This window comes from Rattus norvegicus, chromosome 1 (genome assembly GCF_021556685.1).
Source record: "Rattus norvegicus strain SHRSP/BbbUtx chromosome 1, alternate assembly SHRSP_T2T, whole genome shotgun sequence".
NCBI classification, from domain to species: Eukaryota; Metazoa; Chordata; class Mammalia; order Rodentia; family Muridae; genus Rattus; species Rattus norvegicus.
The window spans coordinates 73,213,761-73,239,310 of record NC_141534.1 but is presented as its reverse complement, the minus strand read 5'-3'; the positions used below and the strand labels follow the sequence as shown (position 1 = coordinate 73,239,310).

The 25,550-nt window shown below is 37.9% G+C and overlaps 2 protein-coding genes across 19 annotated transcripts in view; one reads left to right on the top strand and one right to left on the bottom strand.

Moving 5' to 3' along the window:
* Zfp945l1 (zinc finger protein 945 like 1) overlaps positions 1-10,761 on the top strand; it is a 39,088-nt gene extending 28,327 nt beyond the window's left edge. For 10 of the 12 annotated variants that reach the window (XM_087605913.1, XM_087605934.1, XM_087605921.1 and 7 more), the window contains one exon: positions 2,958-3,097. In XM_087605913.1, the coding sequence (XP_087462039.1) occupies positions 2,958-2,992 (35 nt within the window). In that variant the 3' untranslated portion in view covers positions 2,993-3,097. Of the gene's footprint in view, positions 1-2,957; positions 3,098-9,974; positions 10,259-10,609 lie in introns of those variants that run through there. The other 2 variants (XR_015649541.1, XR_015649535.1) reach the window with 2 other exon arrangements.
* Positions 6,105-25,550, bottom strand: part of LOC148007193 (uncharacterized) — a 36,223-nt gene continuing 16,777 nt past the window's right edge. For 4 of the 7 annotated variants that reach the window (XM_087605948.1, XM_087605953.1, XM_087605965.1 and 1 more), the window contains 3 exons: positions 18,465-18,535; positions 9,610-9,736; positions 6,105-8,373 (listed from right to left, as the gene is read on the bottom strand). In XM_087605948.1, coding sequence (XP_087462074.1) covers positions 6,977-8,373; positions 9,610-9,736; positions 18,465-18,494 — 1,554 coding nt within the window. In that variant the 5' untranslated portion in view covers positions 18,495-18,535 and the 3' untranslated portion in view covers positions 6,105-6,976. Of the gene's footprint in view, positions 8,374-9,609; positions 9,737-18,464; positions 18,536-18,671; positions 18,867-25,550 lie in introns of all 7 variants that reach the window. The other 3 variants (XM_087605955.1, XM_087605951.1, XM_087605959.1) reach the window with 2 other exon arrangements.

Below are 25,550 nucleotides of genomic sequence, written 5' to 3'. Positions count from 1 at the left end.
TACCACTACCACCACCACCCCTCCCAAATGATCTAACAGACTGATTTGGTCATCCATTGAATTTCTTTCTTTTCTTTTTCCTTTTGACATTTCAAGTATATATACATCTCCTGGTTCCTAATCTCACTTTCTATATCTATTTTTAACCTGGTCCAAACTCCCAACTCATATCCACCTTTTTTTTTTTCTTTTTTGGACCCACCGAGGTTATCCAGGGCTGTCTTTGACATTATGACCTTCGTGCTATATGCTGGAGCCTGGTTGGCATAGTAGAATATTCACATCTAAAAATAATGATACACATTCTCTCAAAATATGTCTATAGCCAACAGTATATACACAAAATGTAGGACTCCATGAGCATGTCCTTTTCTAGACTGTTGCTAAGGACAGTGTAGAGTGAGGCCAGAGAAAGTAAGTACAATTGCTAGGGATGACTCGAGTAAAATAGCTGTATGGAGTCAGGAAGATGGCATGTCAAGGCCTTTCCCTTTCTATCCCTATTTCTTCCCCCTTACTCTTCCCCAGTGTTCCCAGAGCTACACAGGTGGGATGGTATAACTTACTTATTCAGTGAATGTGCCATACATATTCTTATTTTCTGTATCTTGGACAGCCATGAGTCTGCACGCACCATGCATTTTTTTTTAAACAAATTATCTGTTTTATCTAAAAGCACCTTTAAAACAACTTCTGAATGATAAAATTGTGTGAGAGTTACTAATCATTTCATGGTGCTGTCAGGATCGTGGAGGATGGATTCTGCTTTAGGCTATTAATAGTGGGGGTGACCACCAACTTACTATTTCCTTACAGAATCTATAATTTCTGAATTGTTTTCCCAAAAGTCACCGTTGCCAATCAACTAATTTAATATTTGGCTCTTAATAGTGGGAATCTGTGAGGGAAGGATAAAGAAAGCTTTTTAGTGTCACTTTACTAAATTCAAAATTACATTTTGACCTAAATAATTATCTGGCTTCCCAGTAATTCTCTGTACACTGCTATTTGCTGGAACATGTTTTAGAAGATATTATATTAATGTAGAACATACAGTGGGAATTTCAGCTGTAACAAGCCTGCTTACATTGAGCACTTAAAAAAAAGGCTTTTCATGGTAGATTTTACATTTGATGATTATGAAGTGTCCTTCACTGTTTTGATTAATGTTGGTTGAAAGTCTATTTCATTCAATATTAGAATGGCTACTTTAGCTTGCTTCTTAGGTCCATTTGCTAGAAAACAGGATTGTGGGCCCCCAAAAAGGATAGGAACTCTACAGGAAGTCCAACAAAGTTAACGAAACTGGGCCCTTGGGGCTCTCATGGTCTGAACCAACCAAAGAACATGCACAGGCTACACCTAGGCCTCCCTGCACATATGTAGCAGATGTGCAGCTCAGTCTTCATGTATGTCATGAACAACTGTAGCCAGAGAGCGGGTAGCTATCCCAAAAGCTCTTGTTTGTATATGGGATATGTTCTTCTAGCTGGGCTGCCTTGCCTGCCCTCAACAGGAAAGGAAGTGCCTAGTTTCCCAGATATTTGAAGTGCCAGGGTACAGGGATATCCATTGTTCTCCCACCTGCTCAGAGAAGTAGACTGGGAAATTGAAGAAAGAATTGTGGGAGTATGTGAACAAGACAGGGCAATGAGCAGGATGTAAACTGAGTAAGTTAAAAAAAATTAAATTAAAACTTTTTTTCAATGAGGCACTGTTTCTCCTCCACTGTCTTTATACCTAATCTCTTATATTCTATAAAATTTCTTTTACACTTAGTGAGTTTTTCCTTTCTTATTTACCTTTAGGTTGAGCTTTCTTTCTCTCTTGTAACTGGGTTTTCATAAGCTCATTGTCATCAATTCCTTGAGTCATTTGCTCATGTTTTCTTGACCACCAATCATTTTGTTCATGTCCTCTTTGAGTTCATGCATATGCTTGTTACCTCTTTATACACTTCAGTCTTTCTTTCGTTCCGTGTCTTTGGAATAATTTTCATTGTATTGCTTATGAGAAACCACTGTGGAATGTGTGATTTTAGGCAAGGCTATTTTGTCTTAATTTTTAATACTGTATTGTGGGAATGAGAACTGAACATCAAAATTAGGGTGCTTATTTTCTTTTGCTATGTATATTTTATCCAAGAGGCTAGAATTCCAAGATAACAAGTAGGTAGGTTAACCTTTATTTGAAGTGTTCATAAGGTGAGTACCCAGGTTCCAGGGTACAGCATTCTATTAGATATGGTTCTGTTCTAGGCTGGCAGCAAGCATGAGAAGTGGAGGAAAGGTTCCCCAGGGTAAATATAGGACAGCCTGACACTTGAGGCTGTGTGGAAGACAGCTGGAGACAGAGTGAGTTGCACAGATCTAAGTGGGGCAGAAAAAGAGGTAGAGGCTGGCTGGACTTGAGTAATAAGTAGAATAGGGATTAGAGGAACCAAGTAACCAGAACTGCCAGTGATGAGTGGGTCCAGACGATGCACAGAGGACCTAAAAGCAGAAAGGATGAGAAGGAAAAACCTTCATTTCCAGAGGACTTGGGGCACAAATTGCTCCATAACAAGGGCATATGTCAAAGGCATGGATTTTGCAATGACATGAAAATTCCCCTTACCAACAAGAACATCATGTAGTGTCCTAGGAAAGTTACCAATGAGCAGTCCAGTGAGTGGCAGGAGCTGAAGCGTGGTAGGCCTAGAATCTCCCAAGTCAGAGAAAGTGGGGCTTGGAAATGGCCAAGAACAAAACTGTTTTAAACTGTCTTGTTGGGAAATTTCTGATCAAATACACTGGACTAATTTTGATTGCATTCATAAAATTTGTGGTTTCCAGGATATTTACATAAGAATAATCGGATCAAGGACTTGTATTATCTGTCCTTTGCAAACTCAGTACTATTTGCTATTGTGGCAATTACAAAGAATTTACATTCATTCATGCTTTTGTCTCTTGCAGATTTCAAGATCTCTGAGAAAGAACTCATAGGATGAAACTTAAGTTTAAAGGATGAAAAACAACTTTGTTTCCTTTGCCAGTTGAAGCAATGCTGCAAAAGGTGAAAACCAAGGCTGGAGTTATTAAATACCTAAACTACATTTGTCTGAACTCTGTAGATTTTCTGTTACACAAGGCATTATCACGTAATTGCTTTTGATCTTTTGGGGGCTTTTTTTTTTGAGCAATCATAGCTTAGTCAATATTGCAGAATTAGAATGAACATTTTGTTAATACTTTAGGGTAACAGTTACACAATAAAGGGAAGCAGGAACAGTTTTGGGAAATGAACCAGGTAGTCTTCTTTTTAGATTAGAGTTCCAACTCAACTGTTTACTTTAGGTCTTGGTCAAGACATCCCGTGGTTTACAATCTTTTTTTTTTTTTTTTTTTTTTTTTTTTTTTTTTTTAGCTTATTCATTTAACATCACTGCCCCCTTCCCAGTCACCCCTTTCTACAATCTTTCCCCAATTTCCTTCTCTCCCCTTCTGCTCTCAGTGGATGGGGGCTATCATGGGCATCCTCTCCACCCAAATAATTCTAGTCTCTGCCAGGCTAAGCACCTCCTCTCCCATTGAGACCAGACAGAGCAGGCCAGCTAGTAGAACATATCCCAAGTACAGACAACAGCTTTTGGGACAGCCAATTATTTATTTGAGATCAACATGAAGACTAAGCTGCACATCTCCTATATATAAGCAGTGAGGCCTAGTTTGGCCTGTATATTTTCTGTGTGGCTCAGACACTGAGATCCCCAAGGGTCCAGTTTAGTTGACTCTGTTAGTCTTCCCATAAAGTTCTTATCCCTTTCAGGAGCCACAATCCTTCCTCCTGTTCTTGCATAAGAGTCCCCAAACTCCATCCACTGTTTGGCTGTTGTGTCTGTCTGTATATGTCTGAGTCAGCTGCTTGGTGGGCCATCTCAGAGGATAATGTACTCCTGTATCCAAGCATGACAAAGTACTATTAATAGTGTTAGAGATGGGTGCTTGCCGATGGGACAAGTCTCAAGTTGTGCCAGTTACTAGTTGGCCATTCCCTCAGATTCTGTTCCATTCCCTATACCTGCACTACTGGTAGACAAGATAAATCCTGGGTTGAAAATTTTGTGGGTGCGTTGGGGTCTCTATTGCTCCACTGGTGTTCCTGTCTTCCTACAGGTTGTGGTCTCATCAGGTTCCATACGCTCAATGCTGTTAACCCCATTGATACCTGGACACATCCTTTATCCCAGGTCTCTATCTCATCCTGGAGATGTCCCCTAACTCCTTACTCACATCAGATGCAGATTTACATTCATTTTTTTATATTCATTTTTATGGTCATCTATCCATCTCTTCTGTTCTGCCCCACACCTAATCTTGAACCCTCCATTCCTCTCTACATTCCTCCCTCCATCTGCCTCTTATGACTATTTTACTACCCCTTCTAAGTGAGAAGCTTATTCAAGCTTCCTCCCTTGGGCCTTCCTTCTTGTTCAGCTTATTTTGGTCTGTGGAGTGTAACATGGTACCTGTATTTCAAGGATAATATCCACTTACAAGTGAGTGCATACCATGCATATCCTTGACTGGGTTACCTCATTCAGGATATTCTCAAGTTCCATGCATTTGCCTGTAAAATTCCTATCTTTTCAGTATATACAAGTTGAAAAACATACAATTTAGGATTCAGAATAAGGATCCCAAGGTCATCAAGCAGTGAATACCAGATCCATTGAATATGTGAAATTTCAATCACCAGAGACAGTCTAGCTGGTTGCAATTTCAAGATGTTTATGGGCCAGTCCAGACACCTGTCAACTGCCTGGTGTGAGAGTTTCAACATCCCTCATGAAGCAACTGATAGAAATTATTTATGATCATTTGAAAGTTGGGGTCTCTCTGTACTCAAGATTCTACTAAAAATGAGCTCATGTTTCAACACTCAAAACAGGAAGCAACAAAATTTCTGATTTCTCATGAGTTAAATGACTTCCTTATTTTAAAATAAGCAAAAATTAGGAAATTATATGTATTTGTTCACTATTAAACCACTCTACCTATAGGTCCATTTTTTGGTAAGTCTTTCTGAATTTAGTATTAATATTAAAATATAATGCTTTGGCTGGGAGGGAAGACTTTTCTTCTTGTTTTCTCAGTTCTTAAAAATAAATTTCCAGGAAACAGTTGGGATTTCTAAACTGTGTACCTCATCCACTGTTCATAGGTTAGGTTCATAATCTCATGGTATTTGTAAGAATGTACTCACACATAAAATTAAAATGAAGAAAATAGCTTAGTAAAGTCATGTACTGAGTTTTTTTTCACAAGTATACTGCGATGTGTACATATTAGCATCCTGTAAATTATTTAACAAAAATAACACATCTAATTCATTTCATGTAGTATATAAAGTGGAGTATTAAGGTACAGTAAGGAGGATACCATAATGGTCTGTAGTATTTGCTCATGGGAAGCACTGTTCTGAGGGTATTGGATTTGGGTTGAATCAAGACCTATGAGTTAAGAGCCTCATAGGGACACAACCCAGAGGGTGATGCCTATCACTGATGAATATGAAGATTTTCATTTGTTCTTTGGTAGTTCTACCTTATTTGAATTCAAAGAAGTGAACAGGTTTATTTTTCAGGCTCCCAAAGACTCTACATTCTGTCAGTGTGGAGCCACTGTAACATTACCTAGTACACATTGGCAGTAAGCCTGGAGCACTGAACACAATCTTCCATATTTTAGTTAACACAAATGCATTCTCTCTGATACAGTAGTTTCAACTTTCCTAATGCTACAGCACTGTCAAACAACTCAATGTATTCTTATGCAGGCAGACACATGGAGACAAAGAAATTGTATCTCAGTCCTAAGACCATTGAAAATATGTGTTTTCCTATTGTCTTAACCAATCTCCATAAGAAGGTCATTCCACACACAAAGGGGTTACCAACCCAAGGATGAAAAAACACTGCTCTAGCATTAATGTTCTGTTACAAGTTGGCAGAAAATCTTAGTGGATTCAGCTATGTTTTATGAGAGACATTTTCTAGGGAAATGCAACATATATACTCATCTACCCGCCCCAAGTGGAGACTGAAAACAAACAAGTCCAACTTGTTGAATCAGTGAGATTTATTGGAGGTACACACAGGAGTATTGACAAGGAGTTAATGGTCAAAGCCAAAGAATTCAAACATAGTTTCTATCCTAAAACTTGAAACTAGCATATAATACAGATTATGAATACTGGACATTTGGAGGGAACTGCATATCTGTAGGCACATCTACAGATAAAGAACATCCTATCTTGGTGGCTTAGTTTGCCATATCCTCTTATACAAAGTATAATTTGAGTTTTTTTCATTTGGATTAGACATACAGAATGCTATAGGTGTCATTAGTTTGAGAAGAGTATTGCTAATCTCACTCAGTGGGTAATTCCCTTTACAATGGATATTTCAGTCTCCTAGGAATTGTTACAGAATATCATCACATTTTTCTGGCTTCCCCACTGGGTTTTCATTATGAACTATTTGAAGGGTGAACAACTAAAAGTTTTAAAGAAAAATTTCTTTCATTGTCACAATTTCAGAGGTACTCTTAGGGTAAATGCTTGATAGTTTCTGAGAGTTGAACATTTACATTAAATTTTCCACGAGTCTCTCATGTTCATAACAATTCTCTAGTGGAGAGCCTGAAGTAACACAAAAACACTGCTTGCATGAAGCACATGCCACACTTTTCCTACTGGAAACTTTTTCCCACCATGAATTATAAGATATTTTCTTAGACCTGATATTCTGGAAAAGAGCATCATCCATTCTATCTGTATGCTTTCTCTCCTCTATGTGTTCTCTGATGTATCTAAGAGATAAGTCAACAGTGAAGGATTTGCACATTTACTTCATTTGTAAGGTCTTCTCCTGTATGTACTCTCTGAAGAGGTCTAAAATGATACTTTTTCACAAGGATTTGCCTCATTCACCTCACTTGTTATGTTTCTCTATTGCATGCATTCTCTGATGAGTGCTAATATTACATTTCTCGGTAAAGAATTTATCACATTCATCATATTTATACAGTTTCTCTGCTGCATGTGTTCTCTGATGAATACTAAGACTGCATTTTTGGGTAAAGCATTTGTCACATTCACTACAGTTGTATAATTTACCTCCTATATGAATTCGCTGATGAATTCGCAGCTCACTTTTTAGGGTAAAGCATTTATCACATTCACTACACTTAAAAGGTTTCTCTCCTGTATGAATTCTCTGATGTCTTCTAAGATCGCCTTTCTGGGTGAAGCATTTGTCACATTCGCTACATTTGTAAGGTTTCTCTCCTGTATGAATTCTCTGATGTCTTCTAAGAATGTCTTTCTGGGTGAAACATTTGTCACATTCAATACATTTGTAAGGTTTCTCTCCTGTATGAATTCTCTGATGTCTTCTAAGGTTGCCTTTCTGTGTAAAAGATTTGATACATTCATTACATTTGTAAGGTTTCCCCCCTGTATGAATTCGCTGATGAATTCCAAGGTCACTTTTGACAGTAAAACATTTTTCACATTCATTACATTTGTAAGGTTTCTCTCCTGTATGAATTCTATGATGAATAATAAGATCTCCTTTGCGTGTAAAGCATTTGGCACATTCAGTACATTTGTAAGGTTTCTCTCCTGTATGAATTCTCTGATGAATTCTAAGATTACGTTTCCGGTTAAAAGATTTGATACATTCACAACATTTGTAAGGTTTCCCTCCTGTATGAATTCTTTGATGACTTCTAAGACCACCTTTGTGGGTAAAGCATTTACTACATTCACTACATTTGTAAGGTTTCTCTCCTGTATGAATTCTCTCATGAATAATAACATCTCCTTTGCGGATAAAGCATTTGTCACATTTACTACATTTGTAAGGTTTCTCTCCTGTATGAATTCTCTGATGACTCCAAAGATCTCCTTTGCGGGTGAAGCATTTGTCACATTTACTGCATTTGTAAGGTTTATTTCCACTATTGGTTTGTTTAAGCTTGAGTTCATGTTTAGTGTCAAAAACTTTATCAAACTCTGTGTTGTGTTCTTTTTGTCCTATGTGGATTCCTTGATAAAGACTAATGATAGAGCACAAATTTAAACAGTTTACACAATTTTTACATCTACAAGGTTCCTTGGTGTTTACAGAATCAGGTCTGTTTATATACGATGATTCAAGAGATATATCTCTGTGACTGGTTTTATGAGATATACTTTGGATGGATTCAGGAATGGGGTTTCCAAGTTCGTGACATTTATAAGACTGAATATTCACATGCTTATGGACAATACACTGCGTATCTTCATCCAAGATGTTCTCATATTTATGACATAAGTGATGACTCTCTGAAAGAAAGTACAGTTAGAAATGAACAGTATCAGTAGAGGAGTAAGAGAATGTCTTGTGTTTACTGAAGTCTTCTAAGGTAAATTAGCCATTCTCAAGGATAGGGATCTCAAGAGAGGTCTTCCTTGTTTTACAATCATTACATGGATGCTTAGATGAACTGCAAATCTCTTCTATATCAAATGACTAGAAATATAAAAGCCTCCTAAATCTTATTTAACACAATACTTTGCAGAAGGTAGGGTTAATTGGTGATACAGCAATAACTAAAAACCTTTGAGAAAAAACTCACTAAAGGATCATATAAACAAAATTTCTCTATTTTCTTCTTTATGTGTTGTGACACAGTGACACAGTATAGCTTTGTCAGCTAGGAATTCATTATGTAATCCATATTGGCATGAAACTCATGATATAAAAACCATGTTGTGTATCTTCTCCCACTGAAGCCAGACCATGCAGTCCTCTGCTGTATTTGTGTCAGGTGCCTTGGAACAGGTCATGTATGTTGTCTGGTTGGTGGCTCAGTATCTGAGAGATCTTAGATGCACCTAATCCTCAAGAGATGTGAGGCCCCAGGGAGTGAGAAGGGCTGGGGCAAAGGAGGGGATATCCTATTCGAGACAGTGAAGAGGAGGAATGAGATGAGGAACTATGGGAGGGTGGACCAAGGGAGGAGTAATGACTGGACTTGAAAAAAGAAAAGTTAATAATAATAATAATAATAATAATAATAATAATAATAATAATACCCAAAAGAAACCATGTTGTACCGGTATTAAACATAGAGACCACAGGTCAATCAAAAAGTAAATAAATAAGCAACAACAAAATTCTCACAACCACCAGATCTTTCTCTATTTAAAATATTCTGTGTTTTATAAATTCATAACTAAATGAATACCTAAATACATTAATAAAAATAAGATATTCTAATTAATATGTGTCTGGCAATATATATATATATATATATATATATATATATATATATATATATATATATTTGCTATCAATATTAAATTCTTTTCAATTGGCAAGTTTTGATTAAAAAGCAGATACATGGTTTGGAGAGATTAATAGAGAAATATAAAGGAAAGAAAATGAAAATGTTTTGTCGCTAACAAGAGTTATCTTTATTTTGGAAGTCTCTAGATATTTCAGAGAGTTTACATAAACACACAGTAGTTAGTAAATTCAATGAATGAATCGGAATTCTACAAGAAAACTATTCTTACCCACAAAAAATAGATTTTTGTAATTCTCCAACATCACATCCACATACAACGCCCTCTGAGCACAGTCAAGGTATTCCCATTCGTCCTGTGAGAAATCCACAGCCACGTCCTTGAATGTTAACAGACACTGTAATGAAAAAATGCCTGTTTACCAAGTTCTGCTGGACACAAGTATTTTCCTAGGTAGAAAAGACCTAAATAATAAGAAGAAATTTGTGATGATTCATGGCAAATGTATCAAGACAAACATCTTCTATGAATTTTGAAGAACTATGTCAGAAGTTAAGCATTGCTGCTCTGATACATAGACAATGTATAGAATGAAATACTATATTCCTTACATTCATAATGTTACTCCCCTACAGGAATTTTCTGATGTTTTCTACAACCTAAGCTGCAGATGAAGGATATGCCACCATCACTTCATTTGAAATTCTGTCTGAAATTTGGATTCTCCAATTCAAAATTGTTTCCCGGCACTCACAAGGAACTACAAAACAGATTTTTAATCCCAAGTCTTTGAAATCCAATGCTCTCTTCTGAACTCTACAGGCTGGAGGGATACACAGGACATGTACAAACATTCAAGCAAATGTAATAACATACACAAAAGAAAATTAAATTTGAATTTTAATAAAAGATGTTATCTAAAATATTAATAGATTATATTCCAAATAACAAAGTAAATAGAAAAAACAGTATTAGACAGCATTAAAATTATCTAAATTTTTCTGAACATTGCCATATGTGATATAGATATTAACAATTTCATAAATTCCATATGGTATTTCACTATAATTACTATATGTGTAAATAAATGGCATGTGTGCCATCACATTTAGATGATGTGGAATCATTTTATTTGATCTAATCAAATTTTTTAATTGAAAGAGATTATACTAATTATTCAGGTATTTTTTTTAAAACATTATTGCTAATGAAACTGACTGAATGGAAAATTTGAATCTTGAAATGTTGACTATATTTTCTTCTCTTTCAGCCCCTATTGCAGCTCACTGCCATGTGTGACTTCAGTCTCAAGGGGTTGATGCTGAACTCAGGGATTCAGGGGCATAATGTATCATTCAGTGTACATGGAAATATAGATGAGCATTTATATACTTAAAATAAAATACTATTATAAAGAAACATCACCATAACCCTTCAGATTTTTTCCCTATGTTATACATAACTTGGAAGAGGCAAAAAACATAGGGGAATGGAACATTCTTTTTGCTAAAGAAAAAAAAGAGAGAACAATATGAGAAGGACATTTATTCATGCTTGAAATTGATAACTTTTCCACAGAACCAAGGCAATACTCTCCAGAAAATTCTTAATAATATATTCTAACTTTGCACTACAAAGTTAGAGACAATAGTATTTATACTACTTATTAAAAAATGAAGCCAAAGAGAAAAAGAAAATAATCTATATACTGAGAACTTTCCTCATAGTTTTAGAGTTTTATTACTGTGAAGAGACACCAAGACAAAGGCAACTCTTATAAAGGACAACATTTAATTGGGTCTAGCATATAGGTTCTGAAGTTCAGTTATTATCATCATGGTGGGAACCATGGCAGAAGCCATGGCCTTGTGATGGTTTATATATGCTTAGGCCAGGGAGTAGCACAATTAGGAGGTGTGGCCTTGTTGGAGTAGATCTGTCATTGTGGGCTTTAAGACCCTCATCCTAGCTGCCTGGAAGTGAGTATTCTGCTGACAGCCTTCAGATGAAGATGTAGAATTCTTAGCTGCTCCTGCCCCATGCCCGCCTGGATGCTGCCATATTACTGACTTGGTAATAATAAACTGAACCTGTGAACCTGTAAGTCAGCCCCAATTAAATGTTGTCCTTATAAGAGTTGCCTTAGTGTCCATTCACAGCAGTAAAACCCTAACTAAGACAGTGCTGGAGGAGGTTAAGATTTCTCTATCTTCGTCCAAAGGAAGCCAGGAGTAAACTGGTTTCAAGCAGACAGGGGAAAGATACCAAGGCCCACCCCAACAGTAACACATTAACTCTAACAAGGCCACATCTACTCTAACAAGTCCACTTCATGGGTCAAGCATATTCAAACCATTGCAAACACTGAGACTGGACAGAATGTCTCCCAAGGCAAACAGATTTCATGTGTCAAAACACCAATGATCACTCTGTGATATAAAAAGAGATACCAGAGTATTGCAATCTGCATCTCCTCACAAACCCATCAATATTATGGTCATAGAAAGCCACATATTCCATCCACCATCTGTGCCTCGAAAGAGCTGAAATATTTACCCTTAGGATTTAAGACCATGAGTGTATTATAATTCTACTATCCCATATACTCTGTATTTCCATGGATGTCAGCATCCATGTATTTGCAGATCCACATTCATAGTTATTTCTGGAAACTTGACTATTCCTGAAATGCAATTTATGTAGCACAGGGGACCATTCTTTTCCACTATTATTAAAGAACACAAGTCCATCCAATGTAGAAATTAGCCATAAATATACCGTTTGAACATCATTACAATACATTGTTTTTCAGAATTGTAGGTCTCCAGTCCTTGGAAATTTTTGTCCTCACCGTATAACATCCAGAGAAAACATAATGGGGCAAGGCTGTGTTAGTCCTATTATAAATGAAAAATATTTTTATCATTTTACTTTTATTGGATTTTTTAAATTTTACATCTCCAATGTTATTCCCTTTACCGGTTTCACGGCTGTAAGCCCTCTATCCCATCCCCCCCCCCCCCACTTCTTCTACAAGGATGTTACCCCTCCCCCAACCACCATCCTTTTCCACCCCATATTGACATTTCCCCCCAAACTGGGGGTGGGGGGTCCAGCCTTGGCAGGACCAAGGGCTTCTCCTCCCATTGATGCCTAACAAGGCCATCCTCTGTTACATATGAAGCTGGAGCCATGGGTCTGTCTATGTGTAGTCTTTGGGTAGTGGTTAAGTCCCTGGAAGCTGTGGTTGGTTGGTATTGTTGTTCTTATGGGGCTGCCACTTCAGCTCCTTCAATAATTCTCACTTCTCTAATTCCTTCAACGGGGACCCCATTCTCAGTTCAATGGTTTGCTGCTAGGATTTGCCTCTGTATTCGACAGACTCTGGCTGATCCTCTCAGGAGACAGCTCTATCAGACTTGACAGCATGCACTTTTGGCTCTATCAATATTATCTAGTTTTGGTGGCTGTATATATGGGCTGTATGCCAGGTATGTCATTACTTCAGTCTCTGCTCCAAACATTGTCTCCATGTCTCTTCCTGTGAATATTTTTGTTCCCCCTTTTAAGGACTGAAGCATCTGCAATTTGGTCATCCTTCTTGTTGAACTTCATGTAGTCTATGTATTATATCTTGGATAATTCGAGCTTTTGCGTTAATATCAACTTATCAGTGAGTAAATACCAGGTGTGCATTTTTTGTGATTGGGTTACCTCCCTCAGGATATTTTCTAGTTCAATCCATTTGCCTATGAATTTCATGAGGTCATTGTTTTTGATAGCTGAGTAGTACTCCATTGTGTAGATACAGCCTGTTTTCAGTAACCATTCCTCTGTTGAAGGGAATGTGGATTCTTTCCAGCTTGTAGCTACTATAAATAAGACTGCTATGAACATAGTGGAACATATGTCCTTATTGTATGTTAGAGCCTCATTTGGGTATATGTCCAGGAGAGGTATAGCTGGGTCCTCAGGGAGTGCAATGTCCAATTTTCTGAGGAACCTCCAGACTGATTTCCAGGGGGGTTGTACCAGTTTGCAATCCCACCAACAATGAAGGAGTGTTCCTCTTTCTACATATCCTCGCCTGCATCTGTTGTCACCCGAGATTTTGATCTTAGCCATTCTGACTGGTGTGAGGTAGAATCTCAGGGTTGTTTTGATTTGCATTTCCCTGATGACTAAGAATGTTGAACATTTCTTTAGGTACTTCTCAGCCATTCAGTATTCCTCAGCTGAGAATTCTTTGTTTAGGTTTGTACCCCATTTTTTTAAATACGATAATTTGGCTCTCTGGGGTCTAACTTCTCAAGTTCTTTGAATATATTGGATATTAGCCCTCTATCAGACATAGGATTGGTAAAGATATTTTCCCAATCTGTTGGTTGCCATTTTGTCCTAATGACAGTGTCCTTTGCCTTACAGAAGCTTTTAAGTTTTCTGAGGTCCCATTTGTCGATTCTTGATCTTAGAGCATAAGCCATTGGTGTTTTGTTCAGGAAATTTTCCCCAGTACACATGTGTTTGAGGCTTTTTCTATGGGTTTGAGTGTATCTGATTATACATAGAGGGTCCTTGATGCACATGGAATTAAGGTTCTACATGGTGATAAGAATGGGTCGATTTGCATTCTTCTATATGCTGACCTCCAATTGAACCAGCACCATTTGTTGAAAACGCTCTTTTTTTCTACTGGATGATTTTAGTTCCTTTGTCAAAGAATAAGTCACCATAGGTGTATGGGTTCACATCTGGGTATTCAATTCTATTCCACTGATCTACCTCCCCATCTGTGTACCAATATCATAGTTTTTGCTTTTTGCTTATTTTTAATCATTATTGCTCTGTAATCCTGCTTAAGGTCAGGATTGGTGATTCCCCGAGAAGTGCTTTTATTCCTGAGGATATTTTTCACTATCCTGGGTTTATTGTTATTTCAAATAAATTTGCAAATTGCTCTACCTCTGTGAAGAACTGAGTTGCAATTTTGATGGGGATTGCATTGAAGATGTACATTGCTTTTGGCAAAATGGCCATTTTTATTATGTTAATTCTACCAATACATGACCATGGGAGGGCTTTCCCTCTTCTGAGATCTTCAATTTTTTTCTTTAGAGACATGAAGTTCTTGTCATATAGAAATTTCACTTGCTTTCCTTAGAGTCACACCGAATATTTTATGTTATTATAACTACTGTAAAGGGTGTCATTTCTATAATTTCTTTCTCAGCCTGTTTATCCTTTCAATAGAGGAAGGCTACTGATTTGTCTGAGATACTTTAATGTCCAGCCACTTTGCTGAAGTTGTTTTTCAGGCTTAGGAGTTCTCTGGTGGAACTTTTGGGGTCACTTAAATACACTATCATATCATCTGCAAACAGTGATATTTTGACTTCTTACTCTCCAATTTGTATCACTTTGACCTCCTTTTGTTGTCTGATTGCTCTGGCTAGTACTTCCAGAACTATACTGAATAAGTAGGGAGACAAATGGCAGCCTTGTCTAGTCCCTGATTTTAGGTGGGATTTCTTCAAGTTTCTCTCCATTTACTTTGATGTTGGCTACTGCTTTGTTGTATATTGCTTTCATTATGTTAAGGTATGGACCTTGAATTCCTGATCTTTCCAAGACTTTATCATGAAGGGGTGTTGAATTTTGTCAAATGCTTTCTCAGCATCTAATGAAATGATCACGTGATTTTTTTCTTTGAGTTTGTTTACTTAGTGGATTACATTGATGGATTTCCATATATTGAACCATCCTTGCATCCCTGGGAAGAAGCCTACTTGATCATGATGGATGATCATTTTGATGTGTTCTTGGACTGGGTTTGCAAGAATTTTATTGAGTATTTTTGCATTGATATTCATAAGGGAAATTGGTCTGAAGTTCTTTATTTGTTGGGTCTTTGTATGGTTTAGGTATAAGCATAATTGTGGCTTCATAGAAGGAACTGGGTAGTGTTCCTTCCATTTTTATTTTGTGGAATAGTTTGGACAGTATTGGTATTAGGTCTTCTATGAAGTTCTGATATATTTCTCCACTAAAGCTACCTGGTCCTGGGCTTTTTTTTTGGGGGGGGGGGTGCGGGGGGAACCGTTGGGAGACTTTTAATGACTCCTCTTTAGGAGTCATGGGATTGTTTAGATTGTTTATCTGATCCTGATTTAACTTTGCTACCTGGTATCTGTCTAGAAAATTGTCCAATTCCACCAGATTTTCCAGTTTTGTTGAATATAAGCTTTTGTAGTAGAATCTGATGATTCTTTGAATTTCCTAAGATTCTGTTGTTATGTTTCCCTTTTTATTTCTGATGTTGTTAATTTGGATACACACTCTGTGCCTTCTGGTTAGTTTGGCTTATGTTTTATTTATCTTGTTGGTTTTCTCAAAGAACCAGCTCCTGGTTTTGTTAATTCTTTGTTTAGTTCTTTTTGTTTTTACTTGGTGAATTTCAGCCCTGAGTTTGATTATTTCCTGCCATCTAATCTTCTTTTTTTTTCTTCCTGCTTTTAGGTGTGCTGTCAAGCTGGTAGTTTATGCTTTCTCCAATTTCTTTCTGCAGGCACTCAGAACTATGGCTGTTCCTCTTAGCACTGCTTTCATTGTGTCCCATAAGTTTGCGTATGTTGTGCCTTCATTTTCATTAAATTTTAAAAATTATTTAATTTCTTTATTTTTTCCTTGACCAAGTTATCATTGAGTAGAGCACTGTTTAGCTTTCATGTATATGTCGGCTTTCTGCTGTTATTGTTGTTATTGAAGACCAGCCTTAGTCTGTGGTGATATGATAGGATGCATAGAATTATTTCTTTGCATCCTTTCGTATCTTTTGAGGCCTGTTTTTTGACTGATTATATGGTAAATTTTGGAGAAGGTATCTTGAGGTACTGAGAAAAAGGTATATCCTTTTGTTTTAGGACGAAATGTTCTGTAAACAACTATTAAATCCATTTGGTTCAGAATATGTGTTAGTTTCTCTATGTCTCTGTTTAGTTTCTGTTTCCATGATCTGTCCATTGATGAGAGTGGGCTGTTGAAATCTACTACTATTATTGTGTGAGGTGCAACATGTTCTTTGAGCTTTTACGAATGCAGGTGCCCTTGCATTTGGAGTATAGATATTTAGGACTGAAAGTTCATCATGATGGATTTTTCCTTTGATGAATATGAAGTGTCCGTGCATATTTTTTTGATAATTTTTGTTTGAAAGTCGATTTTTTTCAACATAATAATGGCCACTCCAGCTTGTTTCTTCAGAACATTTGCTTGGAAAGTTGCTTTCCAGCCTTTAACTCTGAGGTAGTGTCTGTTTTTGTGTCTGAGGTGCATTTCCTGTACGCTGCAAATGTATCTAGTCTATTTTCTATATCCTTTTATTGGGGAATTGTGTCCATTAATGTTGAGAGATACAGTAAGTAAAAGTGATTGTTGTAATATGTTATTGTTGTTGTTAAAGGTCGAATTATATTAGTTTGTCTCTCTTCTTTTGGTTTCGTTGCAATGAGATTACTTTTTTGCTTCTTCTAGGGTGTAGTTTCACCCATTTTTTGGAGTTTTCCATTTATTATCCTTTGTAGGGCTGGATTTATAGAAAGATATTGTGTAAATTTGGTTTTGTCATGGAATATCTTGGTTTCTCCATATGTGTTAATTCAGAGTTTTGCAGGATACAGTAACCTGGGCTGGCATTTGTGTTCTCATAGGGTTTGTATGACATCTGTCCAGGATCTTCTGGCTTTCATAGTCTCTGGCGAGAAGTCTGGTGTGATTCTGATAGGTCTGCCTTTATATGTTACTTGACATTTTTCCATTACTGATTTTAATATTATTTCTTTGTTTTGTGCATTTTGTGTTTTGATCATTAAGTGCCGTGAGGAATTTCTTTTCTGGTCCAAGCTATTTGGAAATCTGTAGACTTCTTGTATGTTTATGATCATCTCTTTCTTTAGGTTAGGGAAGTTTTCTTCTATAATTTTGTTGAAGATATTTACTGACCTTTTATGTTGGGTGTCTTTGCTCTATTCTATACCTATTATCCTTAGGTTTGATTTTCTCATTGTTTCCTAGATTTCCTGGATGTGGTGGGTTAGAAGCTTTTTATGTTTTGCATTTTCTTTGATGCTTGTGTAGATGTTTTCTATGGTATCTTCTGCGCCTTAGATTCTTGATTTTTCTCTTATATTCTGTTGGTGATGCTTGCATCTATGCCTTCTAATCTCTTCCTTAGGTTTTCTATATCCAGGGTTGTCTCCCTTTGTGCTCTCTTTATTGTTTCTATTTCCATTTTTAAATCATGGATGGTTTTGCTCAATTACTTCACCTCTATGGTTGTGTTTTCCTGTAACTCTTTAAAGGATTTTTGTGTTTCCTCTTTAAGTGCTTCTATTTGTTTACCTGTGTTGTTCTGTATTTCTTTAAGGGAGTTCTTTTTGTCCTTCTTAAAGTCCTCTATCATCATTCTTAAGTGTGATTTTAAATCCAAATCTTGCTTTTCCCATGTGTTGGGGTATCCAGTAATTGCTTTGGTGGGAAAACTGGATTCTGATGATGCTAAGTGGCCTTGGTTTCTGTGGCTTATGTTCCTGCCCTTGCCTCTTGCCATCAGTTTGTCTCTGGTGTAAGCTTGCCTTGGTGTCTCTGCACAGATGGCACTAGGCAGTTTCCTCTTGGGTCAGGAATGTGGGCAGAAGTAGTTGTCTCTTCTGAGCTCTCAGGATTGTCCACACTTCTGAGAGTCCAGCTCTCTCTCCAACAAGATTTGGGTGCAGGGAGCGGTGGGTCAGGTTCAGTTCAGTTCTTTTTTAGCTGCAGGCAGAAACCAGAAGGTTCCTACTGCTGACTGATCCTGTATCTAGAGGGCACTAGGCAGGTTCCTCTTGGGTCAGGAATGTGGGCAGAAGTAGTTGTCTCTTCTGAGCTCTCAGGATTGTCCACACTTCTGAGAGCTCTCTCCCGATGGGATTTTAAGTGAAAGGCCGAAAGAGTTAATTTTGTTTATTGGCGAAGAACAAGATAAATCACAGAAAACACTTCAGATAACATTATCATAGGTAGAGGACAAATGTCTTGAGCAGTTCAAATAATAAAAAGAATTTTGAAAGAAATGTAGACAGGACACTGACCTGGGGAGTATTTACCAGAGAAGAATTCATTCTTCTTGCTGTTTTCCAAGTTTCTGTCTCAGCAGTATAGACTGAAATACAAATGGAAATTTTACACAATGTTGCAAATTAAAAGCAAAAATTAAGGTTTTTTTAACTGGAGCCCCAACCTCGCTGATCCCGGCCCACAGCTCACTGCTCCCAAACCCCTTGGGAGAAAGAACTCACCGACCAGACAGGTGGGCACTCCTGAGACTGCAGAGCAGGAGAGACCACCAATACTGCTCACCACTGCTCACATCCCTGGCCCAAGAGGAAACTGTATACGGCCTCGGAGAAGGAGCCCTGGGGTGGCAGGTCCCCTGCAGTCCAGACACCACCTGGATTGAAGGGATGCAGTCAACAGCTCCCTGAACCCAAATACTGTGGGAGGGAGAGCTAAACCGTCAGAGGGGCAGACACGCCTGGGAAGCAAGAAGAGACTACACTCTGCCCACATTTCTGACTCCAGAGGAAAACACCTAATGCCATCTGGGACACCTGTGTATGGGGGCTCCCGGAAAAGGCAGCGCACGCCCTCCTGGTTGCTGCCCTCATCAAGAGCTCAAAAGCAGCCCCCCATGAGCAACTTCAGTCGCAGGACCACAGGTAAGACCAACTTTTCTGCTCCAAGCAACCTGCCTGGTGGACTCAGGACACAGGCCCACAGGAACAGCTGAAGACCAGTAGACAGGAAAAACTACACATCTAAAAGCAGAACACTCTGTTCCCATAACTGGCTGAAAGAAAAGAGGGAAACAGATCTATAGCACTCCTAGAACGGTCTAGCCACTCTCAGAAATAGCAGAACAAAGTAACACCAGAGACAACCTGATGGCAAGAGGCAAGCACAGGAACCCAAGCAACAGAAACCAAGACTACATGGCATCATCGGAGCCCAATTCTCCCACCAAAGCAAATACTGAATATCCAAACACAGCAGAAAAGCAAGATCTAGATTTAAAATCACATTTGATCATGATGATGGAGGACTTCAAGAAAGACATGAAGAACTCCCTTAGAGAAAAGCAGGAAAACATAAATAAAAAAGAGGAATCACAAAAATCCCTGAAAGAATTCCAGGAAAACACAATCAATTTAAGAAATTAAAAATGGAAATAGAAGCAATCAAGAAAGAACACAGGGAAACAACCATGGATATAGAAAAACAAAGGAAGAGGCAAGGAGCCATAGATACAAGCATCACCAACAGAAAACAAGAGATAGAAGAGAGAATATCAGGAGCAGAAGATACCATAGAAAACATCTACACAAGCATCAAAGAAAATGCAAAACGTAAAGAGCTTCTAACCCACCGCATCCAGGAAATCTAGGAAACAATGAGAAAATCAAACCTAAGGATAATAGGTATAGAACAGAGCAAAGACACCCAACTTAAAGGGTCAGTAAATATCTTCAACAAAATTATAGAAGAAAACTTCCCTAACCTAAAGAAAGAGATGATCATAAACATACAAGAAGTCTACAGATTTCCAAATAGCTTGGACCAGAAAAGAAATTCCTCACGGCACCTAATAATCAAAACACAAAATGCACAAAACAAAGAAATAATATTAAAATCAGTAATGGAAAAATGTCAAGTAACATATAAAGGCAGACCTATCAGAATCACACCTGACTTCTCACCAGAGACTATGAAAGCCAGAAGATCCTGGACAGATGTCATACAAACCCTATGAGAACACAAATGCCAGCCCAGGTTACTGTATCCTGCAAAACTCTGAATTAACACATATGGAGAAACCAAGATATTCCATGACAAAAACAATTTATACAATATCTTCCTACAAATCCAACCCTACAAAGGATAATAAATGGTAAAGCCCAACATAAGGAGGCAAGCTACACCCTAGAAAAAGCAAGAAACTAATCGTCTTGGCAACAAAACAAAGAGAAGAAAAGCACATAAACATAACCTCACATCCAAATATGAATATAACAGGAAGCAATAATCACTATTCCTTAATATCTCTCAACATCAATGGTCTCAACTCCCCAATAAAAAGACGTAGATTAATAAACTGGATACACAATGAGGACCTTGCATTCTGTTGCCTACAGGAAACACACCTCAGAGACAAAGACAGATACTACCTCAGAGTGAAAGGCTGGAAAACAACTTTCCAAGCAAATGGTCAGAAGAAGCAAGCTGGAGTAGCCATTCTAATATCAAATAAGATCGATTTTCAACTAAAAGTCATCAAAAAAGATAAGGAATGACATTTCATATTCATGAAAGGAAAAATCCAATAAGATAAACTCATAAACCTAAATATCTATGCTCCAAAAGTGCACCTACATACATAAAAGAAACCTTACAAAAGCTCAAAGCACACATTGCACGTCACACAATGATACTAGGAGACTTCAACACCCCACACTCATCAATGGACAGATCATGGAAACAGAAATTAAACAGAGACATAGACAGACTAAGAGAAGTCATGAACCAAATGGACTTAACAAATATTTATAGAACATTCTATCCTAAAACAAAAGGATATACATTCTTCTCAGCACCTCATCGTACTTTCTCCAAAATTGACCATATAGCTGGTCATAAAACAGGCCTCAACAGATACAGAAAGGTAGAAATAATCCCATGCGTCGTATTAGACCACCAAGGGCTAAAGCTGGTCTTCAATAACAATAAGGGAAGAACGCCCACATGTACATGGAAGTTGAACAATGCTCTACTCAATGATAACCAAGTCAAGGAATAAATAAAGAAAGAAATTAAAGGCTACTTAGAATTTAATGAAAATGAACGTACAACATATCCAAACTTATGGGACACAATGAAAGCTGTGCTAAGAGGAAAACTCATAGCTCTGAGTGCCTGCAGAAAGGAACAGGAGAGAGCATATGTCACCAGCTTGACAGCACACCTAAAAGCTCTAGAACAAAAAGAAGCAAATACACCCAGGAGGAGTAGAAGGCAGGAAATAATCAAACTCAGAGCTGAAATCAACCAAGTAGTAACAAAAAGGACCATAGAAAGAATCAACAGAACCAAAAGTTGGTTCATTGAGAAAATCAAAAAGATAGATAAACCCTTAGCCAGACTAACGAGAGGACACAGAGAGTGTGTCCAAATTAACAAAATCAGAAATGAAAAGGGAGATATAACCACAGAATCACAGAAAATTCAAAAAATCATCAGATCCTACTACAAAAGCCTATATTCAAAAACACCTGAAAATCTCCAGGAAATTGACACTTTCATAGACAGATATGAAGTTAAATCAGGAACAGATAAACCATTTAAACAACCCCATATCTCCTAAAGAAGTAGAATCATTCATTAAAGGTCTCCCAACCAAAAAGAGCCCAGGTCCAGATGGTTTCAGTGCAGAATTCTATCAGACCTTCATAGAAGACATCATACCAATACTGTCCAAACTTTTCCACAAAATTGAAAGGGATGGAGCGCTACCGAATTCCTTCTATGAAGTCACAATTACTCTTATACCTAAACCACACAAAGACCCAACAAAGAAAGAGAACTTCAGACCAATTTCCCTTATGAATATCGACGCAAAAATACTCAATAAAATTCTTGCAAATGGAATCCAAAAGCACATCTAAACAATAATCCGCCATGATCAAGTAGGCTTCATCCCAGGCATGTAGGGATGGTTTAATATACGGAAAACCATCAACATAATTCATTATATAAACAAACTGAAAGAACAAAACCACATGATCATTTCACTAGATGCTGAGAAAGCATTTGACAAAATTCAACACCCTTTCATGATAAAAGTCATGGAAAGAATAGGAATTCATGGCCCATACCGAAACATAGTAAAAGCCATATACAGCAAACCAGTCACTAACATTAAACTAAATGGAGAGAAACTTGAAGCAATCCCACTAAAATCAAGGATTAGACAAGGCTGCCTACTCTATCCCTACTTATTCAATATAATGCTTGAAGTTCTAGCCAGAGCAGTCAGACAGCAAAAGGAGATCAAGGGGATACAGATGGGAAAAGAAGTCAAAATATCACTATTTCCAGATGATATGATAGTATATTTAAGTGATCCCAAAAGTTCTACCAGAGAACTCCTAAACTGATAAACAACTTCAGCAAAGTGGCTGGGTATAAAATTAATTCAAATAAATCAGTAGCCCTCCTCTACACAAAAGAGAAACAAGCTGAGAAAAAAATTAGGGAAACGACACCCTTCAAAATAGTCCCAAATAATATAAAATACCTCGGTGTGAGTTTAACCAAACAAGTAAAAGGTCCGTACAATAAGAACTTCAAGCCTCTGAAGAAAGAAATTGAAGAAGATCTCAGTAGATGGAAAGATCTCCCATGCTCATGGATTGGCAGGACTGATATAGTAAAAATGGCCATTTTGCCAAAACCGATCTACAGAGTCAATGCAGTCCCTATCACAATACCACTCCAATTCTTCAAAGAGTTAGACAGAACAATTTGCAAATTCATCTGAAATAAAAAAAAAACCCAGGATAGCTAAAACTATCCTCAACAATAAAAGGACTTCTGGGGAAATCACTATCCCTGAACTCAAGCAGTATTACAGAGCAATAATCATAAAAACTGCATGGTATTGGTATAGAGACAGACAGACAGACCAATGGAATAGAATTGAAGATGTAGAAATGAACCCACACACCTATGGTCACTTGATATTTGACAAAGGAGCCAAAACCACCCAATGGAAAAAAAGATAGCATTTTCAGCAAATGGTGCTGGTTCAACTGGAGATCAACATGTAGAAGAATGCAGATTGATCCATGCTTATCACCCTGTACAAAGCTAAAGTCCAAGTGGATCAAGGACCTCCACATCAAACCAGATACACTCATATTAATAGAAGAAAAAGTGGGGAAGCATCTCGAACACATTGTCAGCGGTGAAAATTTCCTGAACAAAACACCAATGGCTTATGCTGTAAGATCAAGAATCGACAAGTGGGATCTCATAAAACTGCAAAGCTTCTGTAAGGCAAAGGACACTATTGTTAGGACAATATGGCAACCAACAGATTGGGAAAAGATCTTTACCAATCCTACAACAGATAGAGCGCTTATATCCAAAATATACAAAGAACTCAAGAAGTTAGACTGCAGGGAGACAAATAACTCTATTAAAAAATGGTGTTCAGAACTAAACAAAGAATTCACAGCTGAGGAATGCTGAATGGCTGAGAAACACCTAAAGAAATGTTCAATATCTTTGGTCATAAGGGGAATGCAAATCAAAACAACCCTGAGATTTCACCTCACACCAGTGAGAATGGCTAAGTTCAAAACCTCAGGTGAAAGTAGATGTTGGAGAAGATGTGGAGTAAGAGGAACACTCCTCCATTGTTGGTGGGTTTGCAGACTGGTACAACCATTCTGGAAATCAGTCTGGAGGTTCCTTAGAAAATTGGACATTGAACTACCTGAGGATCCAGCTATACCTCTCTTGGGCATATACCCAAAAGATGCCCCAACATATAACAAAGACACGTGCTCCACTATGTTCATAGCAGCCTTATTTATAATAGCCAGAAGCTGGAAAGAACCCAGATGCCCTTCAACAGAGGAATGGATACAGAAAATGTGGTACATCTACACAATGGAATACTACTCAGCTATCAAAAACAATGACTCTATGAAATTCATAGGCAAATGGAGAGAACTGGAAAATATCATCCTGAGTGAGGTAACCCAATCACAGAAAAACACACATGGTATGCACTCATTGGTAAGTGGCTATTAGCCCAAATGCTTGAATTACCCTAGATGCACAGAACACATGAAAAAATTAAGAGGGGTTACCAAAATGCGAATCCTTCACTCCTTCTTTAAAAGGGGAACAAGAATACCCTTGGCAGGGAATAGGGAGGCAAAGTTTAAAACAGAGGCAGAAGGAACACCCATCAGAGCCTGCCCACATGTGGCCCATACATATACAGCCACCCAATTAGATAAGATGGATGAAGCAAAGAAGTGCAGGCCGAAGGACCTGGATGTAGATCTCTCCTGAGAGACACAGTCAGAATACAGCAAATACATAGGCGAATGCCAGCAGCAAACCACTGAACAGAGAACCGACCCCTGTTGAAGGAATCAGTGAAAGGACTGGAAGAGCTTGAAGGGGCTCGAGACCCCATATGTACAACAATGCCAACCAACCAGAGCTTCCAGGGACTAAGCCACTACCCAAATACATGGACTGACCGTGGGCTCCAACCTCATAGGTAGCAATGAATAGCCTAATAAGAGCACCAGTGGAAGGGGAAGCCCTTGGTCCTGCCACGACTGAACCCCCAGTGACCGTGATTGTTGGGGGGAGGGCGGTAATGGGGGGAGGATGGAAAGGGGAACACCAATATAGAAGGGGTGGGGGAGGGGTTAGGGGGATGTTGGCCTGGAAACCAGGAAAGGGAATAACAATCAAAATGTAAGTAAGAAATACTCAAGTTAATAAAGATAAAAAAAAGCAAAAATTAATAAAACTCTGTTATGGACAATACTAAACCACATAAAATGACACAAAAATTAAAATGATACGAGAACACTTATCAAAATTTCTACAGACAGGAGAGCATGGAATAACATTTAATGCGGCAAAGAAAAGGACTACAATCTCAGGACTTTTTCAAGCCTTAGCAGTCAAGAGCCACAAACAGAGCAAATGTATACCTGCTGCAAAACACTACTATTCACAGTTATTACTGGCAATTTATTCAAGATCCAGACTCAGGGATACATGGCTAGTGGGTACTAAGATGGATGTCTAGCATTAAAAAGAGTTTGATTAGCCATCACACTAGAATACAGTATCTGACCCATTATTCAAATTTTATTTCATTCTATCTGGAAGATCCAGCACATCTATTTTTCCATGTGTTTTTTGTTGTTGTCGAGTACAGAGATTCTCTATGCCAAGCCCCATGTTTTGCTCAAAGTGATTGTCATCAGATCTAGTTTCAGCCATTATCATCATCATCTAAGAGAGCTTTACATTGTTCCTAAAGTATGTGTCTTTCCAATTTACTTTTCCTTTCAATGTTGAAATCT